This window comes from Amblyomma americanum, chromosome 3 (genome assembly GCF_052857255.1).
Source record: "Amblyomma americanum isolate KBUSLIRL-KWMA chromosome 3, ASM5285725v1, whole genome shotgun sequence".
NCBI lineage: Eukaryota > Metazoa > Arthropoda > Arachnida > Ixodida > Ixodidae > Amblyomma > Amblyomma americanum.
In genome coordinates, this window is record NC_135499.1 from 198,212,581 (window position 1) to 198,224,961 (window position 12,381).

Below are 12,381 nucleotides of genomic sequence, written 5' to 3' on the forward strand. Positions count from 1 at the left end.
TGCTGTAAACAGTTTTCCTCCTGGACGGACAACGCCCATGAGAAATATTAAACTTCAGTGCAGAAGTAACCGCGCAATTCGCTGCTTCGCTTCGCTTTCATATTGAATGTAGTACCTGCACATACGCTGAACGCAGAAACGGTTGAGCGAGCGATCAGGTACAACCCCTGAAGGTAGAGAAAACAACTCGTAAGGCCTTGTTTTCAGGGCAGAAAGAGGTCGGTTTGTGACTGTGGTCGTATTTGCACCTCGAGTCGGTATTTACGCCACGTGGGGTTGTACTCGCGTAAACGCGGTACATGCGCCAGCGATTGCGTAAGTGCTCCAGAGTGTGGCGTGCTTCCAACTCCCACGCGGTCGGCTTCGTTGTCTCGGTCCAGCCCATTGTCTCAAAGTGCCAGACTACATTCAATCAGACGCTTGGGCGCAAATTTATGTGCAGACACGCACGAAGACTGGAGGTTTTCTTTTATTTTTTTTTGTCTATGGTTTTCTTTTCTTTTTTGTCTATGGAGTTCTGCGTGTCCGTTTACCTTGCCGTGTCCCATGATAGACAATAAATAACATATATATACAACGCGCTGTCCCACGCTAAAAGAAAACAAAAGACAGAAAGGAACGCAGGCACTGTAATCCTATTTTGCCTGGCGGCCACTCTCGCTCACTGTGGTGAACTGTGTGTGTGAAATAAGACGACGATCCAGAGGTGTGCAGCTCGCTCGCAGCCCGAACGCTTATTGGCCTGAACCTCTGTTAACAGGGCGTTGCAAAGCGGGCTAGGTTCTGCTGAGCCCCCTCTTACCGCCTGAAAGACAATTTATTAGAAAGAAAGAAAGAAAGAAAGAAAGAAAGAAAGAAAGAAAGAAAGAAAGAAAGAAAGAAAGAAAGAAAGAAAGAAAGAACGTGACCACGGGAGTATGGGTTCAAACAAGTTAAGTCGCCAAAGGGCGTCATAAACGCCACAGAAGGTTCTTCGTGCGGCTATGGCTGTAACAACAGAGACGGAGAAGACCAGGGCTGAATACTATCCAGGTATTTCGTCACTTCGCTCCTCTTTCTCTCCGAGTTGGCGCGCTTGCGAAGTGCACTGCCCCCTTAACGGGCCCAAACTAATTATTCAGCTTCGCAACCTGGAAACGCTCACAACTGCATACCCCCTACCCCTTTCTTCCCACGCTGGCGAAAGCTAGCTCCGTCAGCCTCTTCCTACGTGAGAACCAATTAAAGCGGGACTGTAAAAAGGCGCCTTCCAGCGCCGCGCCGACTTCGGTGTGAAGAGGGTTGCGTGCAGCCCTCGCTGCAAACGCAATCGTCGGAACACCGCGAGTGTGCGGTGGCTACTTCAGACGCCGAAAAATTCCAGGCTCCCACTTCACAGCTGTAAGCGCAGGTATGTTTACAGCGGTCGCGATAAGGCGCCGCCGGCGGAGGCAGCCAACAGCCCGGCGAGTGGCGGCGCCGCGGCCAATTTATTTTCATTTCGGACGGTAGCGCCAGTGGCCTACAAAGGGGCCTGCCCAGCCGGCACGGACCAGCCGGATCTATTTTCTGCCGCCAGGAGCAGCATCTCTTCGCGCGGTGTGGTCTCCCCGCTCAGGATTCCTGCGGAGCATCACGCGAGCCACGGAGCACGCAACTCGGTGCGAACGATAACACGTGGCGCTCTCTGAGCGAGCAAGGATGAAGAGCAGAAAGGGCTCCCTCTCTCTCTTCCTGGAGTACACGGCTGCCGCTTCATTTCATGTTCCGAAGAAAAGCGAGCGCAGAGAAGAGAAAAAAAATAATTAGCGAAAGCACACAAGAAAAAAAGGCCGAATGCTTCCCAAGTGACGAGGGGTGCAGAAAAAGCTGCGGGATCAAAGCCGCGCGCCGCACCCTTTTGCAGCAGCAGGCCATCGCGCGAGGAGCATGAAGGAAGTGCCCGGTTGGCCGGCTTCGCAGACGATGGACGGATCGTGTCGTCTGCTTGTTTTCAAGGAACAGACGACGCCCTTCCACCAGCTAGAGATATTAGGGCCACTCGCCTCGCCCCGTCAGGCTTCTAGTCTTGCTTCTCTCCTGCTGTCTTTTCTTTCCTCATAGGGTATCGGCACGTCGCGTAATGGGCCATGGGAAAGAACGCGAGGCTTGTGAGTAAAAATACAGCAATTCAGCTTCTATACAAGTACTTAGGAAAGCAAAAGCAGGTCGTGACGTTAACCAATTAGCTTACACCACGCACCCATCAGCAAACAACGAGCCGTTTTTTTTTGTCCGTTCTGCTTGTGGAAAAAACGAAAGATGGTTAGAGAGATAAAAAAAAAGGAAAAACGACTGAGCCCCATGCGTTCCGTAGACGACCTCATCCAACACTTGGCGCATGCGTACAGCGTGTGAATCGCATGCCATGATTGTAGCTTCAATAGCACCACCTCCACTGAAGACAACGGTGCACTGGCGTCAGCATCGACTTGCTTCCACCCGCTGGATGTGCAAACCCCTCGAGGAAATATTGACGCGGAGCGGGACCTTACAGCTCTTCACCGAACGAGGCAGCGTGAAAAGTTTATTTACGCTGGCAGCCAGACGCCCGGCAAAGTTGGGCAGTAAGTGGCAAGAAGTTTCCGTCTGCTACAGACGTTGCAGCCATAAAAAAAAACAATTAATAAACGAAAAGGCAAGAGAAGCTATAACGAAGACGGCGTAGCAACAGGGCAGACGTAGGGGGCACCACGAACGGCTCAAGACAAAGTCATCAAGACTGATCGTTAACCGTGTCCCAGGAGGCAGTGTATGGCTGTTCAGGACGTTGACGGTTTCTGGTGAATTGGTTAAGCATACCTAGAGATTTGGCGTGCGTAAACCGGAGATGTATGCCGGACATGCTTAGTTTTTATTGCTCTTAGTGCAAAGGACATGTTAATAAACGATTATGAAAGCGGGTAAAAAAGAGGGGGGGGGGGGGGGGGGGGGGTTCGAATATGTAGGCGGGGTAATAGCGCACGAAGAGCGCGATACTTTGCGATTTGGCGCACTAGGCACGCATAGGGCCCTTCATTTCCGGGTTTTATTTTTTCGCAATTCTGGAAGTGCAAATCGGACCATATATTTTTCAAGCTCAAATTCGGGTGAAAATCGGGTTATTCAAAAAAAAATTGTAGCACAATACAGTTGACTACAATAGTCCGTTTTCTCCTAGTCATAAAATGCCCTATTGTTTGCTCATAACTTCATGAACAGCATGAAAATCGCGGGTTCCACTAAAAAAAAATCGTTTGCCTGTTAAGGGGTTTTTTTTTTTTTTCTAACCTATTAGAAATGGTTCGTCGCGTATCTTGCCATTCTCCTACGGAGCGCTCCCGCGTCTGAGCCAGACCGGCCTGCCTTATTTGCACAGTGCGAGAGCGTTCAACATCACAGCGACGATTTTAAACGCGGAAGGTCCTTGGATCGCGGTGTCGTCAGCGTGGGTAGCGCTTCATACAGTGACGCCGATAAGACGTCTTGTCGGTGGCCACGTCGGTAGCCTCTCGCTTCTGAATCAGCCTTTTCGAACTTATCCTCAAATTCATCTCCTAGAAAACAGCCTTTAAAAAGGTTGAAGGTTCCCAGTTGACCGTAGACAGGAATAAGCATTAGACATCCACAAATTTTCTTGCGGGGTCTACAGCTTTGTGAACTGGAAAATCAGCATCGCCTAGAAGGCTCATGTTCGGGGTGACATCGAGTTTTACCCAGTTTTTAAGAAATATGTTTGGTGTGCAAGAATCGGGCGAAATCGCGGGTTTTACCCGGAAACGAACGGCCCTACGCATACAATAAGGGTAAACGTCCCCGATTCGGGATTGGAAAGCTTTTATTATCGGCTTGAGTTACTAGTGGGTTAGTTGATCTTGCTAGGTGACCGTCAGTGGAGACTGGCGGCGACCTCTTGTCACGACCTGTACTTGTGTTTCCAGGCCGAAGCTGTGCAGCAAAGCAAGGTCACCCACGGGCCCGGGTGCGTGAGCCTCTGAAGCAATATTGGTGGGGGATCTGTCGGACAGTCCCAGAAGATGTGGTCTACGGCGGCTTTGTCTACGGCGGCTTTGCCGCCGCATTTGCTGCACCCCGGCTTAAATCTATCCGGCTGCACATGGCTTAGGACGGCATTTCGATACCGGCTACAGTTTGACAACCGAACTGAAGCAAACGTTCAAACGATAAAGAAACCATTTCGACGAGCAGGTACGCGTGTCCAGCTTGTTCGTTCTTTGAGGGAACTTCAAATAATTCGCTCACATAAAATCTTTAGAGAAGAAGTAAAAAAAAAAGTATGAGACGACAAGCGCAGCATCTTCAGTTATTTCCGAGAGATAAAGGGTCTTTGAAACGACCGAACACAAAAGTCTTGGCAGACATAGCCGGTGATCTGTACTTATTTCGTCAATGGCAAACCCGAAAGGAAAACTTTACAGCAGAATGGCATGCACACATTTGAATTGCGACTTAACAAAATCCGATCTTAAGAAATCGTTGACATAAAGGACAAATTACGATTGCTTCGAAAACATCCAACATCCGTGGCTCTTAATATTTTTCTAACCTCAAGAATAATTTTTTTTTGGGGGGGGAGGAAATGGCGCAGTATCTGTCTCATATATCGTTGGACACCTGAACCGCGCCGTAAGGGAAGGGATAAAGGATGGAGTGAAAGAAGAAAGGAAGAAGAGGTGCCGTAGTGGAGGACTCCGGAATAATTTCGACCACCTGGGGATCTTTAACGTGCACTGACATCGCACAGCACACGGGCGCCTTAGCGTTTTTCCTCCATAAAAACGCAGCCGCCGCGGTCGGGTTCGAACCCGGGAACTCCGGATCAGTAGTCGAACGCGCTAACCACTGAGCCACCGCGGCGGGGCCTAACCTCAAGAATGAACTCAACTTCAGTCTCGATCACCGTGGTCTCGATATAACGAACTAATTCGAAAAATATAGCAAATCTATAAAAGGCACCACAGCAAAGCTGCATTATCTTGCATTTCATTAAATTCACTACCGCTCACTGAAGCGGCAGACAAGTGTCAACATGTTCATGACCACCGATACGCTGCTGGCGCCAACGTACAGACACTCCAAGGAGTCGGCGGTCATAAACTGCGTCATAAACTAACACGCCGCCTTCGGAGCTTTGGACGGCGGCAGAGGACGGGCACACCTTCTGACAACCTGTCCAGCGGGAGGGGGCTGCGCTGGCGGGCACGACCATGGGGCCACTTCACAGGGGCCGTTGACCATGCAGACGGTCACGAGAGACGCTTTCAACGAGTACGCTGTCGTGAAACTAGTTGCCGGCGCCGTCGGGAGATCGGCCGACAATGCGAACGCAGCCTAACCTGTCGTGCCGGCATCAAAGCACGCGACGGATGCCATCGACCTCCTAAGACTGTTATTTACTGCACGTCTGTAAAAGAAGCGAGGACGCGCAAGTGAGTCCTTATAATATACTGCGATAAGTGATTATAGATCTTTTTGTTTCATTCCAGGTAATTAATTTTTCGTAGCCACGTGTTTTTAGAACGGACTTCCGACTTGCAGAAACCACCAAAACCACTCTCAATCGTCGCCCACTAACAACGGCTACCCTCACGGCGAAACATGAATCACGAGTTTCTCACGAGGCTAAAGACGGACACGTGGAAAACAGTAGGTTCTGGTTAGAAAAAAATTACAGGGCGCTAAATTATCATTATCAGTGCGTACCCGCCGCGGTGGCTCAGTGGTTAGGGCGCTCGGCTACTCATCCGGAGTTCCCGGGTTCGAACCCGACCGCTTCCTTAACAAGTCGCCTATAAAAGCAATAACTCTGTTTCCTGCTTTAATTTCATCACGGTATTTGGGCAGCAGCTGAGCTAACCGCAGAAAGAATTTTGTCATCCCACAACACGGGAGCGCCTTAGCGTTTTTATGGAGGCAAAACGCTAAGGCGCCCGTGTGCTGTGCGATGTCAGTGCACGTTAAAGATCCCCAGGTGGTCGAAATTATTCCGGAGCCCTCCACTATGCCACCTCTTTCTTCCTTTACTTCCTCCTTTATCCCTTCCCTTACGACACGGTTCAGGTGTTCGCCGGTATGAGACAGGTACTGCGCCATTTCCTTTACTCAAAAACCAATTATTATTATTAATACAGTGCGATAGCATTAGGTCTTTTCATTGCTTTTAATGGCTTCTCTTCATATTTTCTTATATACTTTGCCTCGTTTTTCTGCTCATTAAAGGTTCTTTGCTCAACTTTGCTGAGCAACTTTTCTGTGCTGCTTGCCGAGTCATTCGTAGTCGTTTTCATTTTTACGGAGTCATTCGTGGTCATTATTAGTCATTATATCAATTTTACAGTCGTTTTCTAGCGGAGTCCTACCCGTTTCCGCCTCTCCCCTCCAAGTGGAGAGGGAGATTTCCCTTTGCTGTCACTTTGCCGCCTGCCAGATGGCAAGTGTGCATAACACTACGCCGCCGGACGACGGTGAACACTTATTCGTCGCGGTGAGGCTTCTAACGCATCAATAACATCTAGCAAGTCAGTTTAACTGGCACCTCACTGGCGCAGTCGTCGTTGCTACATAGAAGAAGGAAGACAACAGTCACTCTTTTCCCTTGTCTTGTCTGCCCAAATTTGCTAAATTGAAAATTGGTTGTTTGGGAAAGGAAACGGCGCCGTATCTGTCTCACATATCGGCGGACACCTGAACCGCGCCGTAAGGGAAGGGATAAAGGAGGGAGTGAAAGAAGAAAGATGTGCCGTATAGTGGAGGACTCCGGAATAATTTCGACCACATGGGGATCTTTTAACGTGCACTAACATTGCACAGCACACGGGTGCCTTTGCGTTTCGCCTCCATCGAAACGCGGCCGACGCTGCCGGGTTCGAACCAGGGTACTCCGGATCAGTATATAGCCGAGCGCCCTACCCACTGAGCCACCGCGGCGGGTTGAAACTGCTGCCTAGGATGTTTATAGTCACGTCCTCTTTCTCAAGTGGGTGTTGGGTATCTCTGCGCAGTGTCTGTTGCGGGCGGTTCAGGCAGATAGTGTGACTAAAGGGGGCCAGCTAGCAGCGCGTAATGCGCCCTCAGCTGGCACTTCGCGGAGCGCAGAACCACACGCTCGCGTGTTCCCGCTAAGAGTAATCCACCCTGTAAGTTTTCGAAGAGGCTCCGACTCTGAGGCCACTGCAATTCAAGGAGGCGATAAGAACGACTCTCCTCGCCTTGCTAGAGCTCTCGCTGTCAGGACAGACGCAGTCCATATCGAAACGGGTCGGCAGTTCTATATCGCCATACGTTAATACTTGCGCAGCGAAAGCTTGGGCATTCTGGTAATCTGCTTATTGCTAATCGGTTCCTGCGTACACTGCGCCACAGTACCCAAAGATGGCGCCCATGACGTCACGTGAAAACTATCTATTGAGAGCCCCAGTGAGTTCATGCGCTATGGTCAGAGCGGCGCAAACGAAGTTAAAAACGGAGAACTGAGTTGCGTTCACTTGTGTCAGCGCTTGTACAGTCTTCGTCAAAAGTTGCCAGCTCGCATGTTTCGCTGTCGAGCTGCATGCGCAGCAGTGCAGTTATGGCCTCTATGAAGCAACATATCGTTGGAAAGCGAGCAGACCTTCTCTCCTCACCCCTGCGCGTCTCTGGAGCTTCTCGGTTGACGTAAGTGTGCCTAGACAGCGGATCCTGAAGGCTGAATACTTTTGACAAAGAAGACACGTCTTGCCATGCCAGAGCTACCAGACACGAACCGATGTAACGTACAATGGCGTAGGAGTAGGCGCTAGAGGGCCGCATGCATGCGCGCACACGCACGTGACCGATAACAAGCGCCCAGCTCGTCGATTAGGAGGTTTGATTGACGGAAGGCTTTCGTCGCCCGCATCTGGGTCGCGTTTCCGAGTGACGCGACTCGTCGAGCTTGTCGCGTAGAAAAACTCGGGCACAGTCAGGGCGCGCAGAGAGAAGGCCCGGCGCATGAAGTAGAATGCCAGGGCCGTTTCAATCCGCGACGGGCGCCGCTCGAGCACAGTAGGCTTGCTCGCTGCTGCCCGTGACGAAGAGCGAGCCAGCCCTGCAGAGCCTGTCATTCCCAGAGGCCCGAGCAAGACATCGAAGGCGGCAGCAAAAAAACGGCTTAACCGGAAGCAAATCGAATGGCGTGCCGAATTCCGTACGCAAGCTGCACTATTTCGTGCGTGCAGCATTTAAAGCACACTGTTGCACATAAACGGGGTCCACAAAACACAGGCAAACAGCGGCATCGATGTTTTCAAGCTCGTTTCCTTGTGCCGTCTATCCAGTTGACTATCAGCTCAGTTTCAGACAGATGTAAATTTTACAGGGCGTCATCTATGTGTGATAGGCAAATGCTGCCACGTCTAACCTTTGATATTTGGCAGCTAAGAACGTCTGGACAATCCCTTATGTGAGCCAAGCAGAGTCCTACACGTATAGGCGCCTGGCAACTTTAGCACAGCTGCATGTTGGCCCACTGGAATATCAAGACAATAGAGAAAATGTGCACCATATTTATTCACAGTAATGAATTAGAAAAACAGTAAATGGTGCCGCTAATGCACCCTTACAGCAGTCAAGATGTTATGGTGCACCTGCGAAGCCAAAATTAAGGCACAGTGACCACTGATGACAGACAAGTACATTGCATTCAGCAGCATTAAATTCAACCAGATTTACAACAATACTGTATAATTAAAACAAGGTAAAGGAGTTCCATAAAAACGTGGGCGAAATTCAAAAGGCAAAATATTATTGTGGTATGCACCTCACAATAGAAACCCTGACATAACAACCCCTGCCTCAACAACTTGTAAGAGGTGAGTGAAAAAGTGGCAGTAATAACAGCTGATATTGACTGTGTTCTTTAAAAACAAAAGAAAAACTGTACAATCTTCAGATAAAACCAAGAAAAACCACCTAGTAAGATTAGGAAGGGTCTCAGGTTAAAGCAACAAGACAGCAAGGCAATGTCTGAAAGCTGTCTAGACACCCTTCATATGTGCACTCCACCTGCCTGATTACCTTCCAGGAATGCCAACAGAAAGGGTGATTATGCTGTCAAGGACTAAGGGGCAATGCCCTGTCTGGAGAGGCAGTCAACTGCCAAACTTGTTGGGTGTCAGGAACTAGAAGGAACATCACTGCCTGCCACTGCAGGCGTGGCCTGCAAGGCAAGAAATTTGGCTTGCTGACCCCTATTACCTACAGAGTAGAGTCTTGACAATTTGCAGTTCTCAGCTGCCCTGAGGTTGGGCTCATCACCACAGTCTCTCCAGATGTACCGCACTCGTAACTCAGGCTCCACAGCCCTCAACAGATGAAGCTGTTTGGACACGAGAAAAAGTTCCACAATGCCAAAGGTAAGGTCGTGATAATGGCCAGCTGTCAGATCAGTGCTGCTGTGTGCTAGAGGCACTTCTTTTGCAATAAGAGCACGGTGGCGCCAGTAGTCTGACACATAGAAACTGAAATGCTTGAAGTTATTGCTGTCAAAGAAGCCGTTTTCTCTCTTGAGCTCGAGGAAGGCTGGAGCAATTGGATCCTGCTCCGTGATGATGGGGTGGAACTGAGAAAATGGAATAGGCAAGAACACTTGGACCCCAGCTATTGTGTTCATGCGCACCCTGTTCAAGTAGTCCATCCTGATCTCCATTCCTGTTTGACAGAGAAGAATCAGGGAGTCTTGTGGGAGTTTTCGCACCACAAGATCAATCAGTGCAAAGTCCGAAGGCACTCGTCGATCCTCTGGAATTCTAATACTGATTGTTGCGAGCTTAGCGTTGCTTTTTCGAAAGCGATTTGAACTGGAAACAGCAAAGCTCCTAATGTTTCCAAATATGTCAGGCACACCAGCTGGTTGCAAAAAAGCAAGCAATAGCATACTGTTATCATTTTTCTCCAGACATGTCTTGGCATATTCTTCAATGAAAACAGCAACATGGTCAAGCTCTTTTTCTTTGACAAACAGCACCATTATGATCCGCGTGTGCTCAGTGACATAGGGCATACTGATGACTTCAGATTTTCCAAGTGGTCTTAGGAACTCCAAAGTTCTGTAGGTTTCTGAATTAGACGTTTCATTTCGAAGCAAAAGGTGCATCATGTAACTCAGTCCTCTTGTTGGATCAAATCTTCTGTACCCATCAACAGTAGAAATAACCGTTAGATTATTCTTTGGAAAAGAGTTTAAAAGAAATTCCTTTGCAGAAATTTTGAGGTCCTCTATACTGAGCTTTTCAGCTCCACTGATCAGGCTTATGACCTCACTGTCCGTCTTCCAAAACAGATGGGTATCATTGAAGTATACAGAACGAATGACATCAAACCTATTTGAGGGCTTCAAAGTTGGCTCCACACCAAGCGGCCATTCTGCTCGTCCCATGGTATCATTGGGCAGATGAACGGCGACGTCAGCAATTTGTTTCTCCGTGTATGCAATCTGTCTTGTCACTTTGCGCAAATTGTAAAGGCTGAAGTGGTGATGCAGGCGGTAAAAGTACTTTGATGTGAGCACTGGGTAGACAGTAACCACTGCACTGAAATCCTTCCTTGTTGTAAGAGTTGCTGGGTCTGGTACGTAGCCGAAGTCTTTTTCAATGTTGAAGGTGTAGAACGGCTGCTCCTACAAAACACACACAACACAAGAGAATGTCATTACTACAAGAAGGGGCAGGTTGCTATAAAGCAAACTCTAAAACATGGCAGCTTACCTGATAGATGTCACTGCAGGAAACTCCAGATGCTTTGGTGATGCACTGAGCAATATGGTCGTCCAGGACTTCACTTCTTCCGTCCAAACACGAGTCAAGATTTCCAAGTGCTTTCTTCAACACTTCGTTGCTCAGCAACAAACCGGCATCCAGATCGCAAAGACCGTTTGAAAGCCTACCCAAGAACACCTCAACGTTTACACTCACATGAGTAGCGATACTAACCAGTTTTTCCCCGTTCACATATGTACTATCTCGCATAAGAAACACAAAATCGAAGTCTTTTGCAGTGTTCTTTACGCTGAGATGTCTGAGAGCGTGCGAAGCTAAGTAGTCGCACTTTGTGCCGGGCAACTGCACCACCGACGGAGCGCTGAGAACCGCGGCGGCTGCTGAACTGTCTCCGTCCGAGGCACATGAATAGAAAATGAGTTTGTTGGGATGCCTGGACAATGTTCTGTTCACTGCCGCACCGAAAGAGTCGACGGTCTCGGGCGATGTAAGCACAATGACGAGAAGCTTCTCGCGTATCTCCAGTTCCGTGCTGTAGAAGCGCGGCCGCTTGAGCACCACTTTCTCCGGACTGTTGGCCTGCGACGTCTTGAAGTGACCGTCCAGCCTCAACACAGGCTCGAAGTCCTCGTCGTCTTCCGGTGGGAACTGCTGCCAGCGCAAGAAGCCGTATTTCGCGGAGGGCGGCGACTTCCGTTGCTGGCAGCCCATGAACGGCACTGCCGTCAACGAGAGCAGGACACCGAAGCATATTCCGAGTGGGACGAGTTTCTTGTGAAGCACGACTCTTGACGACCGCCTACCGAAGAGTATCATCTGTGCCTGTCCGATTTTGAAACATCGAACTCGGCACTGCTCGGCGCGGCTGGGGCGAGCTCACTGGTTAAACACAATTACGGAGTACTTTGTTTCAATAACATCGCGATAAAAGAAAACGGATGCGTCGCGCGCGGGCACCGCCGCATCACCCCCTCCGCTTAGCAAACCTCTGCTCACAAGACGCTCCAACTCGCGCGCGCGTCGAGCAGACTGAAGGACTGAAGTGGCACGGCGCCTCCTCCGAGTTGGAAACTCCACGCGCTCTTGCCGCTCTTGCTGCTCTCGTGCCGGAGCTTTCTTGCACATATCGACCGCCAGTCACCGCCAGTAGACGGGGCACAACCGGTAGACGGAGCACGCGCCCCCCTCGAGACCGACCGTGAGTAGAGTACCTCAATGCGCGCGCTTCCCAACGCTGCCATGCAGGGTGAAGACAACCGCGTCGTCTGCTACGGCGTCCGCCATCTTGTGGACAACTCCGCAGGCAGCCAACGGGCGCCGAGGAGCTGCATGTAGAGTTCGTTGCAAAAAAAAAAAAAAAGGCCTTGTTGCGTTAAGAATGTGCGGAAATAATCATCGGTGGTGAAAATAGTCACTGACTGACGCTATATAATTTTTTGTTGTCAATATGAAATTGACGACTGCTTTAAAGTTGTGTTCTCCATCACCGATTAGCCCCGTTACAAGTGTATGCTGCCGCGCCGAGTGGAAAGCAGTGATGGTGATGTCACGTAATCACTTTGCAGCTGGAAGAATGCCGTGACTAAGCGACATTCTACGAGATATGAGAAAAGAAGCGCGAAAACAAGAC

The 12,381-nt window shown here is 49.7% G+C and overlaps 1 protein-coding gene across 1 annotated transcript; it reads right to left on the bottom strand.

Annotated features, from left to right (window-relative positions):
* Positions 1 to 8,524: 8,524 nt before the first annotated feature.
* On the bottom strand, positions 8,525 to 11,830 carry Chpf (Chondroitin polymerizing factor). Its single transcript, XM_077659541.1, has 2 exons — positions 10,740 to 11,830; positions 8,525 to 10,651 (listed from the first exon to the last, which is right to left on the bottom strand). The coding sequence occupies exons 1-2, from the start codon at positions 11,565 to 11,567 to the stop codon at positions 9,149 to 9,151; spliced, it is 2,331 nt and encodes a 776-aa protein (XP_077515667.1). The 5' UTR covers positions 11,568 to 11,830; the 3' UTR covers positions 8,525 to 9,148.
* Between the last annotated feature and the right edge of the window lie 551 nt (positions 11,831 to 12,381).